Source organism: Saccostrea echinata, unplaced genomic scaffold (genome assembly GCF_033153115.1).
Source record: "Saccostrea echinata isolate AGI-Se365-2 ecotype Australia unplaced genomic scaffold, CSIRO_AGI_Sech_v1 ptg000030l, whole genome shotgun sequence".
Taxonomy (NCBI): Eukaryota; Metazoa; Mollusca; class Bivalvia; order Ostreida; family Ostreidae; genus Saccostrea; species Saccostrea echinata.
Genome location: NW_026889779.1, coordinates 24,019,874 through 24,047,409, shown reverse-complemented (window position 1 = coordinate 24,047,409; position 27,536 = coordinate 24,019,874). Strand labels below are relative to the sequence as shown.

General features: G+C 34.3%; 1 protein-coding gene across 2 annotated transcripts; it reads right to left on the bottom strand.

The window, feature by feature from the left end:
• Positions 1 to 10,457: 10,457 nt before the first annotated feature.
• Positions 10,458 to 27,535, bottom strand: LOC133197562 (septin-5-like). Of its 2 annotated transcripts, XM_061333660.1 has the most exons (13): positions 27,430 to 27,535; positions 26,324 to 26,430; positions 16,549 to 16,642; positions 14,818 to 14,907; positions 13,434 to 13,557; positions 13,044 to 13,178; positions 12,739 to 12,856; positions 12,527 to 12,628; positions 12,330 to 12,426; positions 12,187 to 12,238; positions 11,990 to 12,094; positions 11,671 to 11,749; positions 10,458 to 10,988 (listed from the first exon to the last, which is right to left on the bottom strand). In XM_061333660.1, the coding sequence occupies exons 1-13, from the start codon at positions 27,479 to 27,481 to the stop codon at positions 10,908 to 10,910; spliced, it is 1,236 nt and encodes a 411-aa protein (XP_061189644.1). In that variant the 5' UTR covers positions 27,482 to 27,535; the 3' UTR covers positions 10,458 to 10,907. The 2 variants fall into 2 exon arrangements, with proteins under 2 accessions (XP_061189644.1, XP_061189643.1); XM_061333659.1 differs by lacking the exons at positions 26,324 to 26,430; positions 27,430 to 27,535 and adding an exon at positions 19,287 to 20,729.
• Between the last annotated feature and the right edge of the window lies 1 nt (position 27,536).

Genomic DNA, 27,536 nt, shown 5'->3' with positions numbered 1-27,536 from the left:
TGTAATAAAGATTCTGTGAAAGTATCATGGAATTTTATTCAGTGGTATAGGAGGAGTTGCGGATAAGAGATGGGTACTCCTCAATATTATAGAAAGACAAGGTTACAAAGATTCTGTAAACCTCATTAAATTTTATTCTATAAGAAGAGTTGCGGAAAAGAAATGGTTACCCCAAAGCGTAACGGTCGGACGGAAGGACGGAGACCCCCATATCACTATACACCCCCGCTTTTCAAGCATTGGGCATAAAAAAGGAACACGGCTTCACTTTACATTTCTTCCAAAGACGTTTGATTTTTGGTATGCAATGATTAATGATTTCAAGAAAAAAAAATTTGATATTTTTTTTACTGATATTTTTTCACATACAAGAAACATACCAAAGAGCTGTTACATCTAAATCAGTGTGTGAGGTTATATTGGGATGAAAAGAGTATAATCTCTCGTTGGATTGTCAACATTGACATGGATATGGAAACTAGCCATTAATTGAAAGATTGCATTTAATCTATATGTTTTTTAAGGAAAAAAGTTATAATTTTTTTGGATCAACTGTATATTTGTTCTTTTCACTACAGCTTTTTATTATTTAGCAGTTTTCTTATGTGTTGTTTTCCAAGTTCTTGAGGGGGGTCTTTTCTGCAGTATTTTATTGATAAATCCATTACTTTTTTTTTTTTTAATTTTGCCAGCCAGTTTTAGATTTTTTCTAGAATCTTGGGTTCTAGCTCTATTGTGTATACGTTTTTTTTTTTGTTTTTTGTTTTTTTTTTGTGGACATTTTCTTCCTTTTTGTTTTACAAATCCTAGTCAAAATATATATTGAAAGGCTATTACTGGTAAATTACATGTATTTCAAAATTACACTTAAACTTTTGTCTTCTACAAGGGATTAAATTAAACTAAACTTAAATAATAAAATTGCTGAATTTATACATTTTTTTCAGGCTCTCTAACTACAGTGTTTAATTTATAATAAGAGTAAATTATTGTCCTATCTCCTAGTCTGTCCCTGTGCAGTAGTTTTCAGGCTCTATGGGTTCTCGTTAACCTATATTTCAGTGTGTTAGTAGATCAGTGGGTTGGTTCAGAGAAGTGGGTCGGATTGATTTCAGTCATGTAATCGTACTGGGTGGATGTCGATAAAATTACATGAACTATCACATATTCTTGCATATACATTTACAAATCAGAGCATATTTTTTATTACATGGGGTCAGGAAAAGTATTTCTTCCTTTCTGGATCTTTTTTTTTTTTTTTTTTTTTTTTGCAAATGTGAGTCTGGATTTTTTTTTTTAAATGTGAAACTCTTTCTCTTTTATTTTGTTATATGACTTTATTGAAGTACCGACTATTGGAACACTACGTAATCAATAATAAAATCATGACCTTAATTAAAAAAGACACACAAAAATGACATAAGTAGATTAAACAGAAAAGTATTCCACAAATATTCAATATGTTATGTCATTCCGATGCATAATAAATATTGGGAATCTTCATGGCCTAGTAAACATGGTTATATAATTATTGGGAATGTTGATGGCCCAGTAAACGTGGTTTCTAATTGAAGCTTCATTTGAAACTTTTATCACTATAATGAAATCATATATCTGTGTACGTCAAATATGAAATATATATATAGGCCCACAAAATATATTCAAGTGCCATGAATTTAACAATTTTGGAAGAACTTTCATTATAATCAACAGTTCGGTGTCCTCCAGAAAGTAGGAGGATAATACAAAGGCAATTTCAAATCTGTAAACAGGTCATAAAACACAGACCCCCGGAAATTTCAGAGGTGGTATCAGGTGCCTAGGAGGAGTAAGCATCTCCAGTTGACCGGTCAGACCTGGAATTTATGAAGTCTGACTTTAAACGAGGTGGTTAAATCCCTGTAACATCAATTTACCTGTCAGTAGCCTACCTCGGTTTAAAAGTTGGTCGTACTCAAAGCATGCTCTTGAGTATCGAATAAGTTGGGAGACGTAAACACCATATGCGGGTGATTGCGGAATATTACAACATATTTAAGGAAAAGCTGGTCATCTCGTTCGTCGTACAAATTAGTCGTTAGTTGACCCTTATCGTCTATAATCAGTATAACATCCAAATATGGATAAAAAAAAAATGCCAGACTCTATGGTGTCTTTTATTTCGAGTTCACTGGGATATATCGAGTCGACATATCAATGGAAATAACAACTGTGGATTGATACAACGTCGTCACTATATCTGAATGTCAAGTTGAATGCCGCAGCAAGTGTTTTCTTCTTCAAATGCAGAAGTTTTTGAATAAATTATGCGTAGTAGAAATATATAATGTGATAATAAAGGAGCACAATTAGAGTTCATGACAATTCCAACAGTTTGTTGGAAGACTTGGTCTCCGAAGACTACATGAAAGTTGTCAATGAGGAACTCCAGCATCCTTTTATAATTAACTTCAGAGTACTTTTGTGTGGAATCAGAGTGATTTTTTACAAAGTAATTTTGTTAATGATCCATCACAAGATATCAAAATATGAAAATTTCCGACTTCCCATTTTTATTGAAAATGATATCATAAAGCCTAGTTTTTAATTTATCGTGAGGAATGGTTGTATAAAGTGTAGAAAAGTCGTACGTTGTAATGTTATTGACTTTTTAAAGAATATATCAATTGTCATTTTAAATTTTCTAAAGGGTTCTTAAAGTTCTTTGGAGATTTTGAGAATCCACATCTCATTTACAGCACTTCTAGAATGTGCTGTAGCATAGTACATTTTAAGTTTCTCCTTTACAGGGGTTAATATTTCTGTAAGGAGTAAAGATAGGGGCTAGGTAGAGAATTTGCTGGACCCGTATCTTTGGTTGTAAGGATTTTTATGAGGTTTAGGAATCCAGTAGAGATAGTTAGATCGAACTCGACTTGGTTGACTGGAATGTTAAAAGTATTAAACACTGAAAGGTGATTTTGAAGAACTTCATCCTTAGAAAGGATAGATAGTTGGCATATTGTCTTTTAATTTTCTTTCACGGTTCTTTAATATATTTTTAAAACATTTAATCCATTCTGACAAAGTGATCAATCAGGTCTTCAATTTCATATTTAGCCCAACGTCTGGCATAATCTTCGACAGAATTCATAGTATATAGAAAGGAAGTGTGTCGCTAATTGAAAGATCGGGTCTCCCTGTATATAGGACCTTTTATGAAGATAATGCACATATAGTTATCCTGTAAGGTTCCAGGAGTGAAGATTGATTGTATGTTGTTTAACGTCCCATTGGAGAAATTTTCACTCACATAGAGACTACACCTGCTTTGACCAGTGCATGGCACTAACGACCGTAGCAGTGAGGGATCTTTATCGTGCCAACGCCAACCTGAAAAGGAGATTTTGAACATTGTATAAATTATACCCCCGCTTGAATAGGGAGGGGGTATATAGTGATGGGGATGTCCGTACGTACGTGCATTTTTCTGATTGGACACATATTGTTACATATGTATTTGGGGGTTCCCATAGCAAAACATGGACACTGTCATTCTTTGTATAATATTGGGGGTACTTACCTCTGATCTGCAATTTTCACAAAATATTTAATACATATTGCCATTGTGGATCTTTTATTGCACATTTAGAAAAAACAGATATTTGGGCTTTCCCATCGCAAAAACATGGACCTTGCTATTATACTCAAATCGAAGGGGTATCACTTTTTGAGCTCAGTGCTCACGGTAACTCTAGTTTTTATGGTATTAGTCTCTATCCTCAGGCCAGGGAATGGAGAGGGCATGGAACATTAGTACTATATTCACATACTTTGTTCCTTTTTGACCAACATTGATGGAAAGAAACTGAAACTACACGTGTTCAAAATTTATAAAAGACAACGTACATTGCATGACTTGGACAGAACACTGATTTCAATCCCTGACCACAAGGTTACTCAGAAAAGTAATTCAACATACTAGTAAATTCGTTGTGATTGACAATCATTTTGAATACCTTCTTTATGCTATCAATTATTCTTTGCATGCACAAACATTTCTTTCTCTCGAAAAAGAAAAACTTTTTAAAAAACTTATTACATGTATTTAAACTTTTGAATATTTAAACTTATTCTTAGCTTCCAACAAGATTTGTGTATTTTACTTGTTTTTAAATATTAATGATTTAAAATTATTGATTATTTAAAATGCATTCACACTATGCGTTTAGTTTTGAAACTGTCAGAAATTCAAATATATCACAAGAAATTCTGTATAAACTTTTTAAAGTCCTTGATAACCTGTCTTTCAGTATGTCAGTAGACCACTAGGACGGTTCTATTTCTATCACGTGTCATGTATGTTTCTATTGTAATATGAGAAGTGTATATAAAATGACACGAATTAGCACATGTTCATATACATTTCACATTTATGAAGTTTAAATTGCCTGAATGTGATTATATAAGTTAAGGGTCTACAAAATCTAGGTTTCTTTAGGATTTCATTCTCTTGACATGCTTTTAATAAAGTGACATAATTTTCATAATCTGAAGCAGATAAATAAAACCTGAAGAGTGAGAGTATGAATTGGAAAGTTTATTTTGTAATTAAAAAGTTTTGATGCATTTTTTTTTTGAAATATAAATTGTTGATACCCTCTTTGTGTTGATTGATTAATTCGGAGTCTAAAGAAAAATTCCATATGCTGATCAGCTGATCAGATGAGATTTTTTTAAAGGAAGGTTCTACAGCTAAACATATTAAACAATGAAAAAGTAAATTTGACAAATTTCCTTGAAAATGACTTTTGCAGATATATGGAAGGATATGCCTGTCACTTTTATTTCAGCCTACACTGTTGATTTCATACCACGGATCTGGAGAAAATGGCCAGTACATGTGTGTACAACTATCCCGTCGTTTGTTCCCTTAAAAAGACTCCTAATGACTTTAAGGCCGAAATCTGAAAGGTCAAGGTCGACCTCTTTTCTTTCTCCTAATTTCCTGGAGCGGGGGACACAAATTCTCTGAATCAGCTCGTTGTATTTAATTTTTTAAAATCTTCATCGTATTTAATAGATACTTCAGACAGATGCAGGAAATTGTATCTACCCATGCGTGATTTTGGTCATTGATAAAGAAAAGTCTACGGAATATCATTTCTTATTTTAATTTCTGGTAATTTCAGGAGAATACTAATGGTACTGATAAGAACGGAATATAAAATATAGTATGCAGTAATATATTTTGTACTTTGTATTCTAAATAGCTACTTCAAGGTCTAATCAAGATCGATAATTTATAATTACAAATTGATGATGTGTAATTACAGAGTCATGATTTGTCGTCATAATTTTAAAAAAGAAGTACTGATAGGTTTCGAAAGCACTGAAAGGTTTTGTAATTTCTGGAACTTTCATCTGTCGACCCAAAGCTAGATTATGTTTGCCCAAACCCTGTAACCGATACAGTTGTGATCTACACCTTACGAATACTAGTGCAATGATATCTTCACGTTTTACGTCAGTGTTGCAAATACACTGTAACATAATTAGGCCGAATTAATCGGGAGAACTACTAACACAGTGACATATATACAGTTTATCGTTTGTCTGGATTGTTTTACATCTAGATGTAACTTATATCATAGTATCATGTTGTAAATTTTGAATTTACTAGGTGGAGGTAAATGCAAAATTTACAATCTATACATCACACACAGAAAAAAGATTTGTGCTTTATAATAGTTAGTTATTTGATCATTGTATTCACGTATTTTTCTGTTTTAATGAGGATATGTAAATGTAGAGTTCATACTTTATGTTTCAATATTGACCGAACTTACAAAAGTCAGATACCCTCCATATTGTGTTGCAATGTCAGCAAAGTTTAAAGATGAGGTAAATTTAAAGTATTAATTTCGGAAATGCTATACCTTGTTTCGGAAATTAACTAAGTAAGTTTTCGGTAATGATATCATTTTTGGCAATGCAGTATAATTTTCGGTATAATGCAGAACTGCGCACTTTCGTCTTAATTTTGACTCATTCTTGTTAAAGGTTATTCAAGTTCAATGGGCAATGAGATGTTGATTTTCGTATTCGGTCTATAAAATTGGAGACCTTAATTTGAATGAATACAAAGACAGCATGCTGTTGCCCATGACGGAAAGGCATGGAAAAGGTTTTATCTCAAAGGTCAAAATCAATGTTAGACCTGTCCGGTGCAATTCTATGCATCGATCCTTTATTGCAATTAATGTAATTCAAACAAGTAATTCAATGTGACCCAAGGTTGTGTTCAGATTTCGCTTAAGGGCCCTCTATACACTGCACACTAAAGAGTTCTGAGTTTGTGGTATTTTTACCCAATTATTGCCTTGGGAAAAGTTGATAAGCGGGTTGAGAAGTCCCGGACGACAACAAACTTGATGAAAATCAGCCATCACGTGAAGAAACTCTCACAACTAAAACACCTCAACTGCCCAGCACTTGCGATGCAAGTGTTCAGACTGAGTTTCCCAAACATGTTAAAACAAGTAAGAAGATTGTAGAATATATCAGAGATAATCCGACTGTGAGGAAAATCACTAAAAACAGTGTTGAATATTTCTACATTAAATATATATGTAAATATATCCAAAACTTTAAATTGGTAGGAGAAATCTTCCAAGGCTAATAAATATCAATATTTTTATCCTTATTAGAATTATTATTTACCTCTGCGAGGACACATATTTTTTCGAAGGGGTGGGTAATGTATTTGTAATAAATAATCATAGTGGATTATGATGCGCCTAAAATGGTCCAATCGAATCATTGCAGATTTAGCCAATCAATGTTTATAATTCAGCCAATCAGATTTTTTCCAATTATTAACCAATCAGCAGTAATTAGACTTGGATAAAAGGTATAAATATAGACACCCTGTCTAGTTCAGGCTTACTTGTTTGTTACTCAATGCTTGAGTAACACTTACTCAATGCTTGAGTAACACTTCTCGGTCTAGGTTCTTGGCCTCTGTCGGAAAACAACAGAATTGTTAGTTAGACCACTCAGCTCAGGGATCTAGTGGCTAGTGTTTTTGGTAACTTTAGTTTGTGTCTTGGTAATTTTAAAATAATAAAGATATCTCGTTGGCTTTTTGGGTGTGTTTTTAGGTAGTTGCAGACTGTGTCGGAAACAACAGAACTGTTAATTAAACCACTCGAGCAGTCTGCAGCTACAGAGATAGGTTATAGATTTGACTATAAGCATAGAGGGCCCTCATGGTCAAACGTTCATTAGATCACGGACAAAGTGGCTGAAATCGTGTTATTTCTAATATGTGCTTACAGAGTTACAGTGAATTCGCTGTTGGCTGCATGACAGTACATGTGGTCAGAGTTTAAAAGGTGTGTCCCAGTAATTTTAAGCAATCATAAAAATTCTATATTTATCACATTTTTTTCAGATCTGACAAGTTCCTAGATTTTCTTTGTAATATATCAAAAATACTTAAAATTATCATTATATTCTGATTTCTAAACTATCTTCAAAATGCCTAAAAATATACATATAAACAAAAAATAAGTGATATCAGCAATTCAAGGGATTACCTATATGATTATGTAAGAAATACCATACTGTGAAATCTTACACAAATGCCTGGTAATGTACCTCAATTTTTGTGAGGAAACTGAGGACGGACTGACATTAAAATCAGTAAAGTGCGTGGTTTAATATAGGACCAATAGCTACCCGTGCCTTCTTCAAAGGATGATAATGTAGAGTGCTTGATTTACACCGTAATCATTATACTTTATAGATGTAACATTCATTTTGGTAGAAGGACCATGCCACCTCAGCCAACAAAGTTTGAAGGAATTTTTTTTACCAATGTTAAACAGTCTATCTAGCTGCCCAACTAGCCATCTGTTTGTCTGTATGTTTGCAAGATAAAATTTAACAAAATTTTGACGAGATTCCAATGGCAATCATGGAATAAATACTTTAAATTGATGACTTTTCTAAATTTTTTAAAATGTATCTCAAAAGTTATTAAAACACACACAGAGAGAGAGGATTGTTGATTTATCTTATAACAGATTGTTTTAGAGCGTGCAAAGAGGGATAACTCTAGTTTGTCTAGGGCTGGCAGACAGCTGGGCTTTGCAAGAGCTTGCTACTCTAGAATGTGACATGCCACATACTGGGAAATGGTTACTTCTGATGACATATATTTGAATTCGCCCATTTGCAAAATTGTTAAATTTAGAAAATTGTTCTATCTGGGGTGGGGCGAGAAATATTATTCAGTATTCTGCCTCATCACATTCATTTGTTTTAAATCAATGTAGTATTTAGTTTAAAATATATTTTATTATTTTATTCAGATCAATGAAATGGATTGAACAGCCACATAAATGCCTATAATCGTTCTCTCCATAGGTCAACGTACAGGTAAATTTAACCATTGAAAAGAATGTATGAAGAGTAGATTATCAATTGGATGAATTGGAACATACCTAAAATGAATCCAGAGAGAGAGAGAGAGTATTTAAAAACAAAATAGAAATAACACGTGGAGAGAAAAAAAGCAAAACATAATATGTTTAAACAAGTGTTGTTGACTCAGAGTGGGAAGAATTACCTCACAAAAAGGCATGCATAAAATAATATAATATTTTTCATAGCATATCATAATAAACTAAAATTTCAATGAAAAACTGTTTGAGTTTCTTATAAAGATATGTACATGACTAAAAAATGAAATGTTGTTATCCAGACGTAATGAATCAACACGATATAATATATCATCTATATCTATATTTATTATCTATATTAATTGGTATGTCATTTTCATTCATGTACTTAATCAGCATCTGTCTTTGTGAAGCTTATTTCTATTTAGTATTGACTATTCCTCCCAGTATTGTTTTGGCAAAAAGTGTGTTAACATTGAATACTTAAAACTTAATTAGTTTCGATTTTCTATGATAATTTGTAAATTTTTCCTTCCACATCTCTTATAAATCCGTGTTGTTCTGTATGATTACTAGTCCACAAGCTACGCACAGATATCAAATTGTTACAGAATAAACACAAAAGGTTGCAAAGTTCACCGCTATAAAATCTATATACGGTTTTTATTTTAATGCACCTTTAAAAGTACTTTTTTGTGATTATAAATGAAACAAATGATTTGATCACATATATTCATCTGCTTTTAATACACATTGTCTGTAATTGGACTAGCTCATGACTTCATTTGTCACCCACCTTTCATGTGTTATATGATTATAAGTACATGTTAGAAAAGAAAATAATATATAAACGATAAGAAATAGGACGCATTGCCCAATGTAGAATGACAGATATGATACATAATTCAAAGAAATCTCGAAAAAAAGCCTTTAACAAAAATATATGCCTCCATCCTGTTAAAGTCAAGTGGAAGGTGTGGGAGTGGGAAAATTTCATTTTTTTTCAATGAATAAATGTTGACAAAATATGACATCCCCTCCCCCCTAAAAAAAACAAACATACACACTTTGTTATGTTGGATATAGATATGTCTTTCCTATTTTGTCTCCAAATCCCATTTATAATTAAACATATATATCTTTTGATATCCTCTTTGATTTTAATTGTTAATGGTTTACTGAGGTCAACATCCCCCCCCCCCCTTTACTGTTCAATATACAGATTCCTCTCTAGATGTAAATAATTCTTGACTTGACACGTGTATATCATCAAACATATAATATTATATGTGTAAAAGAAATAAAGACACATGTAACATAACACTGATTGAGACAACTTAAAAGCAGGCCCGCAAAATGCCCCCCTTTTTTTCTGAGTATAGTATTCTGCTGAAGTAAATTTTCATTTAGTTGCTGTTTGCCCCCCCCCCCCCCCTCTCCCACACACACTTTTTCTTGAAGTAAGTTTGGGCACTGGCAAATTCCAGGATTTGGACAGTTTAGGTTTTTAAGATTTTTGGGGGGAGGTTGCCCCTCCCCTCCCCTTTTAAAACCATTGCTACAGACCTAAGAATGTACTGCAATTAAGTGTCCTGACTAAAATTTGTCAAAACATTTATATTTTTTTTATCTTTTATCTCTCTCTCTCTCTCTCTCTCAAGGCCTGTAATGGGAGGGAGGATATTTGACAAGCCAAAAAAAAAAAAGAAGAAGAAAAAAGAAAAAAAAAAACAAAAGAAAAAAAACAACTGCCCACACTTTTGAAAATCCTTTTACAGGAGAGGAGGGTCTGGACCAAAATTTTATTTTAAATACAATTTTGTGGAAGAGTTTGACCATACTGCAACAAAAATGTGTGTGTGTGAATGGGTGGGCGTGGGCTTCCTCTGGTACTGCCCTGGTACCCTCCCAGCCTACCCTCTTGCTCTCTTTCTTTCTTTTTCTCTTACTTTTGCAGGCATGCTCACAAACCAAGTTTGAATAGACAGAGACAACTCAAAAATTAATGGATTGCTTTATAAGTCATATAAATATTTATTTACCAATAAGTAAATTATTAATGTAAACATCTTGAATTACATATACATTAGATGACAGTAGGAAGACGAATGTCCTGACATACAGTGTATATTTTACAGGTTTACATACAGGACTGTCACAGTTTCTACAATACACAAAATTCCAACAAGTCCCAACTTCACAGGTCCACTAGCTGTCCAGGAAGATTAAAATATACGTATTGGAAAGTAAATCAGTCCTTCTACAGATATCTTTATAATGATTTTAAGGATGACAAACGCATTTGGAATGTTTTTTTTGTATGTCACAGAATTACTTCCCTTTGCTTGTGGCTCCAATGTTGTTCTTAGTCCACTGAATGTTGTTAGGGACAAAAATTACTGTCATATAAATAATGGAGCTATTCCTCTTTGATATACTTTATTGAGTCACTGTAGCATGTTAAGTACCATTGACAGCAGTCCGTGGGTTTGTCTGTAGCTGTGCCTGCATTTTAGCCAACATCTCCTGCATTCGTTGTATCTACAAAATACATGTATAGTTAATCATATATAGCTGCATAATAAATGTTTTAGAAGCACCTGCATATGTTAAATATGTATTTTCTCTGTAGGATATTTTAATTTGTTTGCCTTATTTCAGGCCTCTTATTTTCCTCGCCATTGATTTCACTAAAATACTTCCCTCTCTCCCTTAATATAGACCTATCTTTCTATATCAGGAAGCCAGTTTGCGCTCTTTTCCTTTTTTTTTGATTTTTTTAAAAATAATTTATCAAATGGAAGTGCATTGAAAAAATATTGATAAATATACGTATATTTATTTTTATTTAAGTACACACTTTAGTTTTCAAAAAAAAAAAAAATTATGAAAATACTTTAAAGTGTGACCACTATTGCAACTCTACACATTGAGACAATAAAACTCTTTATACATGTACTTTAATTTGTTATGGTGAGGTAGAATTATACCCAAAAAGTCATTTAAATTATGAAAGAAAGTTTGATTTTATCTCTCATCAGAGCAAATTAAAAAAAAAAACCACTTAATTATCTGTTTCTTGAGCTGATGCAAAAGATTTATTTATCATAGTAGGACTGTAAGTTTACAAAGGGAGGCCATAACTGGTACAAGCTACTGCTGATGTATAAGGTTTATATTTCGTAGTTTTATTTCTACAAAGACTAATACAACCCCTACTGACCTCTGCATCCTTCTGTGCTATCAGATTGTCTGTGTCCTCTAGCTGTCCTAAGTTTATCATAGATTCTCTCTTAAGTTTCCTATAAAATGTGAAATTAAAACCAATTAACACAGGCTACAAACTGTTACTTTTGATATTTAACCAAGTAATCACTTGTTGCAGACTTGAATGATTTAAAAAACAAGAAAATAACTCCCAATAAAAACTAGATATATTTTGATATTTTGAAGGTGGTTATTTGTCTTATACACTGTGGTATATTTTATAAATCTATCCATCATAAGCTCTCTTTTGTCCTAACCACTGATCTAGTACTCACGTTCTTTCCCTAGTGGAGTGTTTCATCTGAGAGGCTAAATGTTCTGCTCGGTAATTCTCATAATGTTTGTCTGAGGTTATATCTTTTAAATCCTGCATGTGGGTGCTAAAAACATTGAACAAATTGTCAATCAACTCTCAGTCACTGAGGAAGACAGAATAAGTGAAAATATGGCCATTTAGGAAGGAGCACTCTACCTTATTAACATTTGTCGTAGTCTAACAAAATCACAATGGGCAGGATTGTCCACTGAAAGCAGGAATACAGATATATCATACAAAACTAGTTTCATCAGTTAAGGACAAATTTTCCAACAGATTGCTAAGACTAAGAGACTGACCTTCTACGATTCCCCACTGGTACATTCGACCTCTGACCTTTTTACCTGCTACCTCCACTACTGTGTTGCTACCCACAACAGCAAATGGTATGGCTGCCTGAAAGGATATATTCACTAATTAGTAGGCCTATGCATTTGATATTCATTTGACCTACTTTCCATAATGACCTTGACCTATAATCTTTAATAGGACAAACCTTCAGAGCCTTATCTTGCTCCTTGAACTCATCATCTTCGTCACTATCGCACTCTGGGAATTGATAAATGTCAATCTCATTCTGTTCTATTTGCTCCAAGATCTTCAAGCAGAAAAAAAATAAGGTATTTCATACAAAAAATAAGACAAGGGGCAAAAAAAGGATAAAGGATATGGTCATTTAATTCTTTTTACAAATTCCTGTATTGTTACCTTGGACTTGATATTTGCTTTTTCCTTTGGTGTTAGTGTGTCTGACTTGGCGATGAGAGGTATTATGTTAACTTTATGATGCAGCTTCTTCATCATAAATATATCTAAAGGCTTCAACCTAATGATACAGGGATTCAAAAATAGCAAAGGTTACAAAAAATTTAATTTTTTACAGTTTGGGAAAACAATAACATCACAGAACTTTGGGTACAATTTATTTGGAAGGTCATGCAAATTTTAACAGAGGAAGCAATATTAACAAAATGGTCAAGATAAGATGAAAGTTTTTAATTTTGTGAACTTACCCATGTCCGTATGGAGATATGAAATACAGACAGCAGTGTACCCGACTATCCTGGATGTTTTTCCTGTTGACGCCACTCTCTGCCTGGTAAAACTGCTCAAACTGCCGGTCAACATAGTCAATGATTGGTTTCCATCTGTGAAATCAAAAGTTCATTTAATTTTTTTAATTCTGTTTTTCAAATCAAGAAAACCTGTTAATGTCATATCAGTAGAAAAATGTTTTTGTCTTTTTGGGATAATTTGAACTTACTAACTTGTTTATGGAAAAAGTTTGATATGCTACATCAAACAGAGTATGTCTTAGTGTGTCATAACAGGGCAAATCTCCTAAATAATAGAGCAAGTATTTAATGTCTTGTGGAACTACATAAAGTATAAACAATGCTTACGCTTCATCCCCATCTAAAGCATCACTGAAGCCGGGGGTATCAACCACTGACAGGCGAACTTTGACCCCTCTCTCCTCAATGTCTAACTGTCTCTTCTCAATGTCCAAAGTCTGATTAGGATTGTCTGCAATTAACCAGATATCAGATGTTACAAAGTATACCAAGGATATCAGCTGTTACAATTATAAACAGAATATCACCTGTTACCATACTTAATCAGAACAACAGCTGTAACAAAGAGGATATCAGCTGTTACAAAGCACAACCAGAATAACAGGTGTAACAAAGAGGATATCAGCTGTTACAAAGCTCAACCACAATAACAGGTGTAACAAAGAGGATATAAGATGTTATGAAGCTCAACCAGAATAACAGTTGTAACAAAGAGGATATCAGTTGTTACAAAGCACAACTGAAATAACAGGTGTAAAAAAGAGGATATCAGATGTTACAAAGATAAACCAGAATAACATTTGTAACAATGAGGATATCAGCTGTTATGAAACCAGAATAACAGTTGTAACAAAGAGGATATCAGCTGTGGGAGAGGACTATCTAAGTTTTTAGAACTTGTGTCCAATCCCTTTGACACATTGTCAATAAAATATGTTCAAAACAACAAAGAGGATATTAGCTACAAAGCCTTAAGAAGATATTGAGTATTACAGTGCTTAATAAAATACCTAACATATAATATCAGATATTTTAACAAGGATATCACCAACTACATATACAAGATGTAGCAGTGGACCAGGATATCAGCTTTACAAATCTTAAAATTAGCTGTTACAATGCTCGACTAGAATATCAGCTGTTTCAATGTTCAACTAGGATATCAGCAGTTACAATGATCAAGTAGGACATCAGCTGTGGCAATGCTCAGTCTGAATATCAACTGTTTCAATGTCCAAACAGATTTAAAAGCTCAACCAGGATATCAGGTGTTACAAGGCTCAACAAGGATATCAGCTGTTACAAAACACTGAGTGATATTTGAGAAATAGTTTTCAGTGTTGTGCAAAAATAACTCTACATGGAGGAATACTCAGGAATGATTCATCTTTGTTAAGAGTAAAGTTTTTATATTTATGTCAAAATAAGAACTGGACAGATCAGAAAACCCAGCAATATTTTATGGTACATGGATGCATGTTTTTCCCATCCTTTCTAGCTGCTATTTACATGTATCTTTAATTACATACAAATGTTCCCTCATAGAATATTCAAGTACTCTACAAAATAATCTTAGACAGAAGAAAAGGTGTGTTTTTCTTCTGATTAAGCAATCTTGCATTTATTCAAAACATCTACAGCAGTAGCCCTATATTTGTAGGGGAGCTTTCTGACACACCCAGTATATCTACAAGAAGCTTTATTATCTTACCTAATCTATGGATGGGAAGCTCCCTGTTTTTGTACAAGTCTGTGAGAAACAAACTGTTGATCAGGGTAGATTTGCCAAGCCCTGTTTCTCCTACAAAACAAAATAATATGTTGGTCAGGAAAGTCAAACACTAAACACAGACTTACATATGCTTGGTGTACTGTTGAGACCACTCACTTTTTGTTAACAAAGGTGCAAGAACATTTGGGCAAAAGAGATGGATAAAGGCAGCAAAGTGTGGGAACAAGCATAATGAAAAAATGTGAACAAGCATAATGAAAAAATGTTGACAGAAAGGGCAACAGTGGTAGGAACCATTGACAGAGAGGGCAACAGTGGTAGGGACCATTGACAGAGAGGGCAACAGTGGTAGGGACCATTGCCAGAGAGGGCAACAGTGATAGGGACCATTGACAGAGAGGGCAACAGTGGTAGGAACCATTGACAGAGAGGGCAACAATGGTAGAATCATTGACAGAGAGGACAACAGTGGTAGGAACCATTGACAGAGAGGACAACAGTGATAGGTACCATTGACAGAAAGGGCAACAGTGGTAGGTACCATTGACAGAAAGGGCAACAATAATGAAACTATTGACAGAGAGGGCAACAGTGGTAGGGACCATTGACAGAGAGGACAACAATGGTGGAATCATTGACAGAGAGGACAACAGTGGTAGGAACCATTGACAGAGAGGACAACAGTGGTAGGAACCATTGACAGGGAGGGCAGCAGTGGTAGAAACCATTGACAGGGAGGGCAGCAGTGGTGGGAACCATTGACAGAGAAGGTAACAGTGGTAGGAACCATTGACAGAGAGGGCAATAGTGATAGGGACCATTGACAGAGAGCGCAGCAGTGGTAGGAACCATTGACAGGGAGGATAGCAGTGGTAGGAACCATTGACAGAGAAGGTAACAGTGGTAGGAAACATTGACAGACAGGGCAGCAGTGGTAGGAACCATTGACAGGGAGGGCAGCAGTGGTAGGAACCATTGACAGACAGGGCAGCAGTGGTAGGAACCATTGACAGACAGGGCAGCAGTGGTAGGAACCATTGACAGGGAGGGCAGCAGTGGTAGGAACCATTGACAAAGAGGGCAGCAGTGGTGGGAACCATTGACAGACAGGGCAGCAGTGGTAGGAACCATTGACAGACAGGGCAGCAGTGGTAGGAACCATTGACAGAGAGGGTAACAATGGTAGGAACCATTGACAGAGAGGGCAAGAATGGTAGGAACCATTGACAGACAGGGCAGCAGTGGTAGGAACCATTGACAGAGAGGGCAGCAGTGGTAGGAACCATTGACAGAGAGGGCAGCAGTGGTAGGAACCATTGACAGGGAGGGCAGCAGTGGTAGGAACCATTGACAGAGAGGGCAGCAGTGGTAGGAACCATTGACAGAGAGGGCAGCAGTGGTAGGAACCACTGACAGAGAGGGCAGCAGTAGTTAGGAACCATTGACAGAGAGGACAACAGTGGTAGGAACCATTGACAGAGAGGGCAGCAGTAGTAGGAACCATTGACAGGGAGGGCAATAACTGTATAGGAATCAAAAGCTTATGGAGAGGTGACTGATAGCTATAGGCAAGAAGAAACAAAGGTGAGAAAGGGTGATCCCACCAGTACACTATCTGTATGGCAATGAACTGATGATGTCTGCAAAACACAATGCATTCTTATTTTAAAAATTATATTCTGTTAATGTTATATAAATTATGATTCTTACCCACAACCATCAGACAGAACTCAAATCCACGTTTAACTGCTTTTCTGTGAACTTGATCTGGGAGCGTAGCAAAACCAATAAAGTCATCATCATCCTGTAAAAATGTATAAAATAAATCAGGCTATCTCTATATTTCTCCATATTGTAATTTGGTTGACACCCAGTGTAGGAATCTCTCCTCTGATGTACATGTTACACTGTGGTATCTATGCCTGTACAATGTTGTAGATTTTTCTTCCCATTGGCTGACCTTGCACCTGACACATGCTAAACTTTCTATAACATTTATTTTTTGTTACCTTTAATATTGAATTTTTGAATCTTTAGATGATGAAAAATTCAGTATTCATTTTCACAATATGAACATATTTACCACTTCAAATAAAAAGACCCCCCTACTGAGTTCAACTTCAAAAGATTTTGATGTCATTTGAGGACAACCTTTGACCTTTATGGGATTCATTAAAATGTCACCCACTGGCTGTTTTGCTATATAATGGCAAACCTATTTCTTTGAGCAAAAAAAAAAAAAATCTAGCTTTTCTGCACATAAGGATATTTAATGTAAAATAGCATGGGGATTTTCCATTGCATCATATCTTCCGATGTAGTAAAGGCAAAGTTTTTATTAGGTTTTTGAAATGAAACAGAAAAAAAGAAAAACATCGTCATTAAAGATAACCATTTTTGGTATATGAATTGATAATTTTGACATTTTCACAGACAAAAATTTGAAAATAAACATATTTATGCTGTTTATTTCATCCTTATATGGAGCGATACTGTACTGTTTTTGCATATGGCAACCATAAAAACCCAATACTATGTACTTGACACCAAGGACCACCTACAGCCATGATATGACTTGTTTACTATCATTCTACTGTACATTCCAGAGAAAGGGGACCAGTTGTTCTAGTTTTACACAAGTACTGGTCCCCATTAAACGTCCACTCCCGGCATTAACCAGACAATACAGTGTGTTCTGTAATTACAGTGGTGCTATAGGAGATCATACATAAAAATGTCACTGGTCAATCCCACTATACAAAACAACCGGGGCAGTCATTTCACCAAGTTGCCATGCATCAGATAGATGTCTTATTACTTATATTCTTGATTTTATCTTTATTTTTTCCATATACCATCTAATTTATATATTTCACTGTATATATTTTTCTTTTTATCACTCATTGTTTACTTAGACTGTTGCTAAATCATATATTACACTTACTTATTATTTATATATCTTATCTACTTTTATTTGTATTATTGTGAGAGACAATGCAAAAATTAGAATCCTTGTTATATAGTTGAAATTACCAGGTACATGTATAATGTTTTTCCATTATCAAAAAATTTTAGCAATTGCGATATACCCTGGTTTGGCAATCCTGTAATATGATGTTCAAGGGTGCTGAGAGCGTAGAATGTCCCAAAGTCACCTTCACATTCAAACGATCAAGTTCCTTTTGTGGAATTTTTATATCAAACTGACATTTTTTAAACACTGAGTGATATCTGATACAAAACTTCATTCATAAATTGTATGTTAATACGAGCAAGTTATGTCAATTCTCATGAATTACCATATTAAGAAAAACATTCATTAATATTATTAGCATGTGAAAATCAACTTTTTAAAGCAACTTTTGACAGTATTTATGCATAAATGGCATTGTGATTTAGCAAAACTTTGAATATCTTTATTTTTTGTGATATTTTTTTTATTTGAAAAAAAGATATTACTGGGGAAAATTATGCACATTATTAACATATTATGTTAATATATAATGATATCATGCTATTAAGGACCAGGGGGTGTGATATGAAATTTTCTCCTGTAAATGGGTCACTGATATTCAGTTAATGACCAATAAGTGTAAAGCTGTCAAACTTGATGGACCAGAGAAATATTCTTACAGAAATAACCACAGAAGACATTACGTCTGGACGTAAGGCTCCCTATAATCTGTCAATGCCCTGATTACAGTGTGTCACTAATGACAGATACTGAACTGGTCAGTAGTGACCAATAGCTTTATGATGTTAATCTCTAATTAACACTGATTCACACCTGGAAAATGCCTATAAGTGTCATTTCAATGCATATTTTTTCAAAAAAAAAAAAAAAAAAAATGCATGCAGCTATGCTCTGTGACACACCATAGACTAAAAATTGTAAGCACTCAGCTAGTGTATCATTCATTTTACACACTGCAATTTGTACAACAACAAAAATCTAACAATTTTAATTCAGAACTTAAAAGTATACCAAAAATTTTAAATAACTGATATAAGTCCATCATAATCATCTCCCCAATAAAAACTTGAATGGTTATTTGACATAGTAATCCAAACCTGTCTGAGATTGTTAAATGAAAGCCTCCAGTATTTTTTTTTATCTACTCAGACAATCTTTATTGCAAATGAGATGATTAAAAAATAGATAAGTAAAAATCTGTAACTTGTCAAGAAAATCAGACCTCCAGAATCTCTTTAGATTCAATGTCATTAAAAGATAATAAGACTTTTGTTTTGGTCATCAAATAGTCAAATTGTCACCATTGTCATCGCTTCAAAAATCTCAATTATAGCATTCAGAAATATTGTCACCTTTTTTCCCTTAAATGAGTAACATGCATGTGAAACTCTAAGGCAACTTAAAACTAAATGCTAAAAATTCTAGACCAGCATAAATCTTTGCCTCACCATTATATATCATTGTATGAACTCACCACTGTAACTGGATCAAGTGGGATTATTATGGGGGGCCGAGGTTTCCATTGCCGTGGTTCTTTGGTTTCTGCCCCTCCCTCAGTAGTCTGAGGTTCCTCTGAACCTTGACGAACAACAGATAGAGGCTTCTTGCTAGCACTGGAAGAACTGCTGGTCCTCCTAGGGGGGCGAACAGGGGAGGTCACTTCTGTCTTACCACTATCAGCTTCATCCTCAACTGACCCTGTAGAACTTGACCCAACATCAGAAGGTCCTAGTGACCTTGCCACTGAGAGTTTAATTTCCTGCACTTCTTTGACATTGTCATCTGACCCCTTTGTAGGATAGTTCTGGTTAAGGTCCCTTTCCTTTGGGGTCAAAGGTGAAGGTAAACTGGCAGACTTTGGTGTTCCCTCTGATGAGGGTGGGGTTCTAGGTGAGGATGGGTGTGGCAGGGGGGGTGGTGCTTTTGGTGTGTCATACAGAGAATCCTGAGGTGAGGGTGAGAGTGGTGAGGAGGGGTATACCTGGGAGCGAGGTCTATCATAGATCCGTCTCCCTCTCTCTTCCTCATGATGAAGGACACCATTTTCTCTGTGATGTCGACCTATAATAGGCTGGGCTGAATACTTTATCCCAGTACTGGTCTCATACTGACTGAGACTATGAAGCTTAGACTCACTACCTGCTTGGTCATTGGGAAGCAGACTTGAACCAATAGGAGATAAGGACCAACGATTCTTTGAATTGTCATTGCTGAGGAGTTTCCGAGGCCGCAGAATGGAGGCTGCTGATGGATCGGGCTTCGGAGGGTTTGGACTAGGTTTTAGTGATGAAGTGCTTAATGAAAACTTGAATGGATTCCGGGATTTCTTTTGTGTACTGCTGCCTTCCATGGTAAGGGATGATTTGTGTGTTTACAACAGATTGCCCAATGTTGACATTCCTTCTACAATCAGAATTTAATTAAAACTTGTCCACCATTTAAAATCCATTATATCCACATCAAATCATCCTTAGCTCCAAAAGGAAAACTTTTTTCTGGTATGCTCTTTTACATTCTTCTTGTCAACTCTCCAAATAATATAAAAATTCCACACAATCTCCTTAGAAGAACATCAGCTGCATGCACTCACTGAATTTTACGAGCAATTTCTGCCTTCAAATTACCATCACAACTGAGCAGTGAAGGATTGTAAGTATACATGCATACATAATCATTGTAGTGGCTGAAGCATTGGTCCGGTCACAGTCCGGTGAATTCCTACAATTCGTGCCATGGTCTGTTTGTCAGAAGTGAATGGGCCTCTGTCTGTTCTAGTTTGGTACTGTGTCATTGGTGTTAAGACTTCTAATGATGCCCAGAGATAAACTGGCCATGGGCCATGCTACACTTACCTGTGCAAGGACCGGTCCATGTTCTTACTTACATTACATTTATCTTATGGCACATTCCATTTCTATGAGATCTAGGTATGCTAGTCATGTTGCATCTGTTGACATAAAATGACTTCTTACATGTAACAATTTGTAAACTAGTGCTTAGATACCTGCAGGAGATGACATCACAGTGAATCTCCAGTGTCCAAGCTTTACTTTACTGATATATGTAGTTCTTCAATGTAGTGATTAATGTTCAATATATAGGAATGATTGTTACAGATACACTTTTTTTAAGTATCTTGATTATTTCTTCTTTTAAATGGTGGTGGTTGGGATTTGGAGGGGGTGGGCATGGGTGGGGGTGGAAAGGAAAAAAAAACAAATGAACATTTTTACAGCATGTCTACGTACAGCTTTAAAAATATATATTTTTGCCTTATGAGAATGAATTCTAAAATGAAAACTATTATTTGCCAGTTCTACATCCAACTGTGACAACTCGACAAGTACCTTTACAAATATATTGTCCCTGAGAGACATTTCTATTACCATGACAATAAATGATTTTATCACAGATTATATCAATTTTTAATGACAACAGATATTTGTGGAGTCCTAGGTGTGGTTCTTTCCTCAGGTAAGATTTCTGCACCTGAGATTATAATCAGTGAGAAAAAATTGAATTCCTTATATGCCTACATGTATTAAGGAAATTCACCATATGTAAAACTCGTAACAGCCTAAGCTGACGCTAAAATATTTTACATGTTCATTAAAATCTTATTTATTTCCTTTGCAGGAAATCTATCTATGATGTCCTAGATCAACTTCTCATTAAACAAATGGTTTGTTTTAAGGAATAACGTTAACTTATAGTTTTTAAATTAATGAAAAAAACTTTAGGCCAATGGAAAGACAACAAAATGCCATACAAATGCTAAAATAACAATATCCTTAGCTAATTCAATATAGCAGTTCAACCCATATACATCAACCTCTGGAATTTTAAAAGGCTCCGTATTTCAGTATGTAAACATAAACAATAACATTGTCTACCACAGGTGTTTACAAAACGGGGCTGGCCTATGCCCCCAGCAGATAGGAGTTTCTGGTCACTGGTACTGGACATAAAGAGGAACCTTGACCAGTACCAGCTGCTTTTAGGTCAGATACATGTCATATTAAAACATTAAACTGATGTCCAGTTGAAGACGACACCATACTGGGCATTACAATGGTCTGTCCTTACCAGGAGAATGGGTACCAGTTTGTACAATGTGATTAACCTATGTACTGCTAAACTCTGACCTACATATAAAGTTTCTGTCTCCAAAAGCCATTAGACAGTGTCTTCCATTTACAATGCCTAATACACGGTTAAGTCTTTTTCTAAAAATGTAATGTATTGTCTACCTTAAGGCAGGAACAATTATTGCAAATGTCCTTAGATTATATCAGTTGTTTACTGATGTGACGGTGCATACAAAACAAAAGAAAGAACTTTTCATCTGCAAACAGATACGGCAGTGATAATTCTTGAATTGTAATGTTTGGAGGAGTTATGTCCCTTTAAAACACACTCCCCCTTAGATTACAAATTTTTACCAGAAAAGCTGAGTCTAATGATGGAAACCTAGTTTATGATGGCATCACCATTAAATACACTGACCTATGTTAGCCTATACTGATGTAATCCATAAATATGACCTTACATCATACACAGACTGTTTAGTGATGCTATCTGGATTGTGATACACAGAGATTGGACCAGTCCATCAGAGTTATCTATCTGATTATCCAAACATGGCCTCAGACAGGGGCTTAGTCAACTAAATCTGCCAGACTTACACCATAATAGCATTAATTTCAAGTCGGATCAAAACAATCCAAGGACTACATTCCAGGCTACTGAAGAAAATACGGTGCCTGCATGGGAGAGCAAGTAATTCATAAAATCAAGTAATGCAGTGGTGCAATGAATGAGAAAAAATTAAAACCGGGATTATACTCACAGATCTGAACATACTCAGGCTCCAGACTCCAACACAAAGCAGAGAGAAGCTATAGACCGTGATCTCTGTATTGATTGGTGAGGAGTCTTAGATCAATATCCATCAGGGACTTTCCACAGAGCACTCACTAGTATTGATCTCTCACGGAAAAATAGAGACATCACATAGAAAGTTACATCTGTTAAGCCGAGAGTCTTATAGTTATTGTGTGGTCGCATACAGACAAACATACTGACAAAATGGATCACTTTATCTTATTCTCCCTGGGGTATCAGCTCATTTAACCTTTGTCTAGTAGAATAAATTAAACATGAATACACAAACTCATATACAAAGACAGTTTGTAACATTTATTACAGGTCACAGGTGAGTCTACAAAAGATGGGACCTATACCTGTTAAAAGACAAGAAGATGCAGTGTATTATTTTTTTCCTGCTCAACTTTGATCCTGAATATCAACTAAAGAGAGGATGCAGATTATGACAGGGAAATTAAAATTTGAGATCAGTGTACCTGGGGACAATTATTGATTTGTTCTGACAGATTACTAGATGTGCATTCCTTTGGTGATCTACTGGGTCCTGTGATTTACAGAACCTGAATGTTTATTAACTAGCTCTAACAGTCCCCTAGGGGTGAGGCTGACTAAGTGAATAATAGGAAAATTATTGGCAGCTCTTGAAGTGTTTCTGGTCATTATGCTGATGTTATGCAGAAAGAAGATAAAAAAAATATAAAATGTAACAAGGAGATAAATAATCTATAGATAATATACCTATAATTCCATTACATGCAACCTGTTATACTTTCCAAATTCAGATTTTTTAATTACAATTTATTAAGTAAACCATAGAAGCTGTGTGTCCCAGGACCATCTGGAATTCTGCCTGCTCTAAGATTACAGAGATTGAGTTAATGAATTGTTTAATCAAGGTAAAGCCTGGATTTCTGTAAAGTTTGGATTAAAATCGCCATCTGTCAATCTGTTTGTTCCTTCCAAGGGGAAGCCACTCCTGTTATGATTTTACCTAAACCCTGATAAGAACTTGTCTATCTTCATACACCTCTACAAACTGAATATCAGATCACCTGGAACAATATTCATTAAATAACCCAAATTCATTACATTACCCACAAGAAATGAAGCTAAACCCACAGTGTTTTAATTATTTTTCAAAATTTGCTGTTATAGTCAAGATGTTCAAAAGCTATGTTTGATTAAATTATTAAGGTCTATTGGATGCAGAGGTAATAATCCTTCTTTTTATTTTTCAATCTATAAAATTTTAGAAATTAATTGAATTGGTTATGATTTGATTGCCATTGGATAAGTGAACAGAATTTTATACCATGAAAGCAAAAGTTATTTGCATTGAAAGAGAGAGAGGTGCATGAATGAAATGTTTCAAGGGAGATAACACATATAAAGTTTTACTCACAGTTTCTTGAAAAGCTTTAATCCTTAACATACTGATTCATCTAAACTCTCCAGGTTTATTTATCGAATTATAATTTCGTAAATCTTCATAGCATTGCAATTAATATCCTCTGCCCAAATCGAATTTATCAAAGTCTCCCACAATTACATCAAATGCAGGTTCAAACTTACTATGACATAATTAAGTGTAAGAATTGACATAGTCAAAAAATAATTTAATTAAACACATTCCAAATCACACATTAATTAGTGGTTCACAGAAAAGCATCCAATAAATAAATAGCTATGTGACAAGGCATGAAATACCAGGTGTTAGAAGCTTTAAACCATATCAAACATTGATATCTGTATGTTTTTGAATGATCCTGATCTATCATAGAAAATCTGTCACCCCAATGATCAATAGTTCAGATGTCTGTCTGAAGTAATCTTAAAATCGATCTATTCCACAAATTAAGCTACAGTAAATATATATTCAACCCTAAATGATGACCTTTTTGTGTTTCCTTTACAAATATCTCCGGTTATTATAGTTTATTTTGGAATTTATAAAATCCTTTGTGTTATCTGTTGAGTTTACATATTCTGTTGTCATTAGTTACTTCACAAAAATGAACTGTTTTCAGTTCAGCATTCAGCAAGTAGCTTCAACATAGTGAACACTGGCTATTAATTAGTTCTGATACAGGTCATGTTACACTAAAATTACATGTTAATCATTACATTTATATGTCTTAATCAATTTCATGCTTGGAATAAATCATTTTGAATCTGCAGATGTACATTGATGAATTATGCTTAAGTGTAATGTCAATCAAGCATTATTTATGAACAACCCTGTAAATGAAATAGGTGAAGGAACAGTGATCGATCCCAAAACTCTACAAACAATACAAATCTGTGAACAGGGCATAAACATGGACCCCTGGAAATTACAGAGATTGAATCAGGTCAACCACTGTGAGCTTTAAGTGATTTATCAGGTAGATGTATTAATTTTTAGTCAAATTTATTATAATTACAAACTTCTTGCAATTGGTATGATATATGTCTGTCAAAATATGCCCGAAGATAGGTTTTATTTGCTAACAGGGTCATTATGATGGACCCATTACCATGGACCATGGAATTTATGAAATGTTGATTTTAAATGAGGTTGTTGAAATCCCTGTAACATCAATTTAATTGTCAGTAGCCTGCCTTGGTTCAAAAGAGCACGCTTCTGAGTATCAAATAAGTTGGGAGACATAAACACCATATGCAGATGATAGTTGAACATTACTAGTCTACAAATGTCGTTATCATTATATCAAGTTACTTGTATCAAATGCTGCTTACATGCATTACATAACCCTCTTCTTTTACAGCAGTAATGTTGGTTTCTTTTTCAAATGCCAAGCCTTGTAGGCTGCTGATATTAATGTTTGCTTACACTAGGAGTTTGTTGATTGATCGAATGCTAAGCATGATAACTATGCTGAGCCTATGCTGAATTAATAAGATCAATGCTACTGGAAGTTTTGTGTAAATAATGCTAAAGGAAGCAGATATATCAAATTTCAGCATTGCAATTTCAAATTCTAAATACATGTGTACAAGATAGTTTTAAGGCATTAAGCAGATTAAATACATTTTTATGATCTAACAAAATAACAGAAAATGGTCCCTGCAGCCTGCACTGTAATTACCTCATACAAAACAACACTCTTAAGTTGTGTAGGTCAAATTTAATCATTTCAAAATCAACATCATCAAAGTTTGTTTGAAACTAGGGAGTCAATAATCGGCTCTCTCGTGTGAGAAATTCATGGACAAAGAGGGATAACTTCTGAAGACTACTCTTAATGAAGCAATTATTTCTAAATCCCTCCTGATTCAAAGTTTTTCTCTCTATAAATTACATCGACTGAACTCTTTTGTGTAGTGAAAATTTTCATTATCTAAAATTGATACTAAAAGAATTTTGTTAAATATGTGATGATTTGTAGGGGGGAGGGGGGGACGCTGTTGATTTCAACACTAACATCTTGAATATATAAACTAAATGTATGAAAAGAACTGATATACACAAAAGAATGTCTCCTGACCAGTATTTTTTTATATGAATATTCCTCTAAAAATAATACACATGAATAAGAATATATAGCTAAGATCAGCATTGTGTTGCACCTTCGATTGTCTAAAATAATATCAGATTTGCAGTTGTTTCTACCTAAAACTTACCGCTGGATTATCTTCCTCCAGTCTCGACAGTCCTGGTTTATTGGCCTGGTTAGTCAGTCTTGTCTGTCTGTCTGCCAGTTCTTTACTTTGGGTTTTGCTGGCAAGTCCTACAGAAAGTTTGTTGTTGCATTTGATTACACTGCAGATTAATTGAATACAGTAAAACAAGCTTATAACAAAATGCCAGGGATGGATGATTTAGCTTTGTTATACTTTATATATTTTATACGTTTACTGTAATGCTTTAATAATTCATGAAGAGAAATTGTCTCTTTAAAACTTCACTAAGTTGAGAGAGAACTGTACACTGAATCAAATAAATGAAGACAAGATAAAACAAATAATTTCACAACGGACAAACATTTACCAGACTGAAGCAATCAGTTTCCATAGTAGTTAAAATTAAGTCCTAAAAAAACTAGAGTACTGCCATTTTTACTTATGTACTTTACATGTACAATATTGAAAAAAGAAAAAAATATATTTAAAAAAGTCTTGCTGAAACATAAGATTTGTAGAAATCACTATTAAAATTTGCACCAAAAACATAATCAAGTAACAAGGAAAATCTAATCAGTTTGTGAAGAGGAAATTTAAAGTGCTTATTGTGTGGACTTGTATTGATTTTTCTTTTTTATTTTTGTTTTAAGTTTTTTTTTTTTTTTTTTTTTTTTTTTTTTTTTTTTTTTTGAAAATAGTTTTGAAAAAAGTTTTTCAATAATTTATTGACAATAGTAAAGCTATGTTACATAGTATTGGGGTAATATAGTCATACACAAGCAAGACTGTAAACACTACTCTGTAAGCTAAAATGATTTTTCTTTCTAATCAGAAAAAAAAACCTCTACTAAAAATTCATTGCATGTATAAATCAATGTAAAAAGGATCTCAAATCTCACAATTTATCTAAAGAATACTATGCAAAAGATTTTATCCCAGCAAATGACAGCTATTTGGAGTTTTTATTTTATTGAAATACAAATCATCCATTCTGCATTAAGTAAATTTTGTCAGATGGGTGTTATAATGTAATCTTGTGAATCTGCTCAATAATTTTACATTGTTTAAGATATTTCTCACATTTAATGATAAAAAATTAAAATTACCTTGGTCTTGGAGGTGACTGAACTTAGGGTTGTCCATTAGATTTCGGAACATTGCGGATTCTAAACCTTATTTCCCTTTTAAATGGAGACTAAACTTCCTGCTAAAA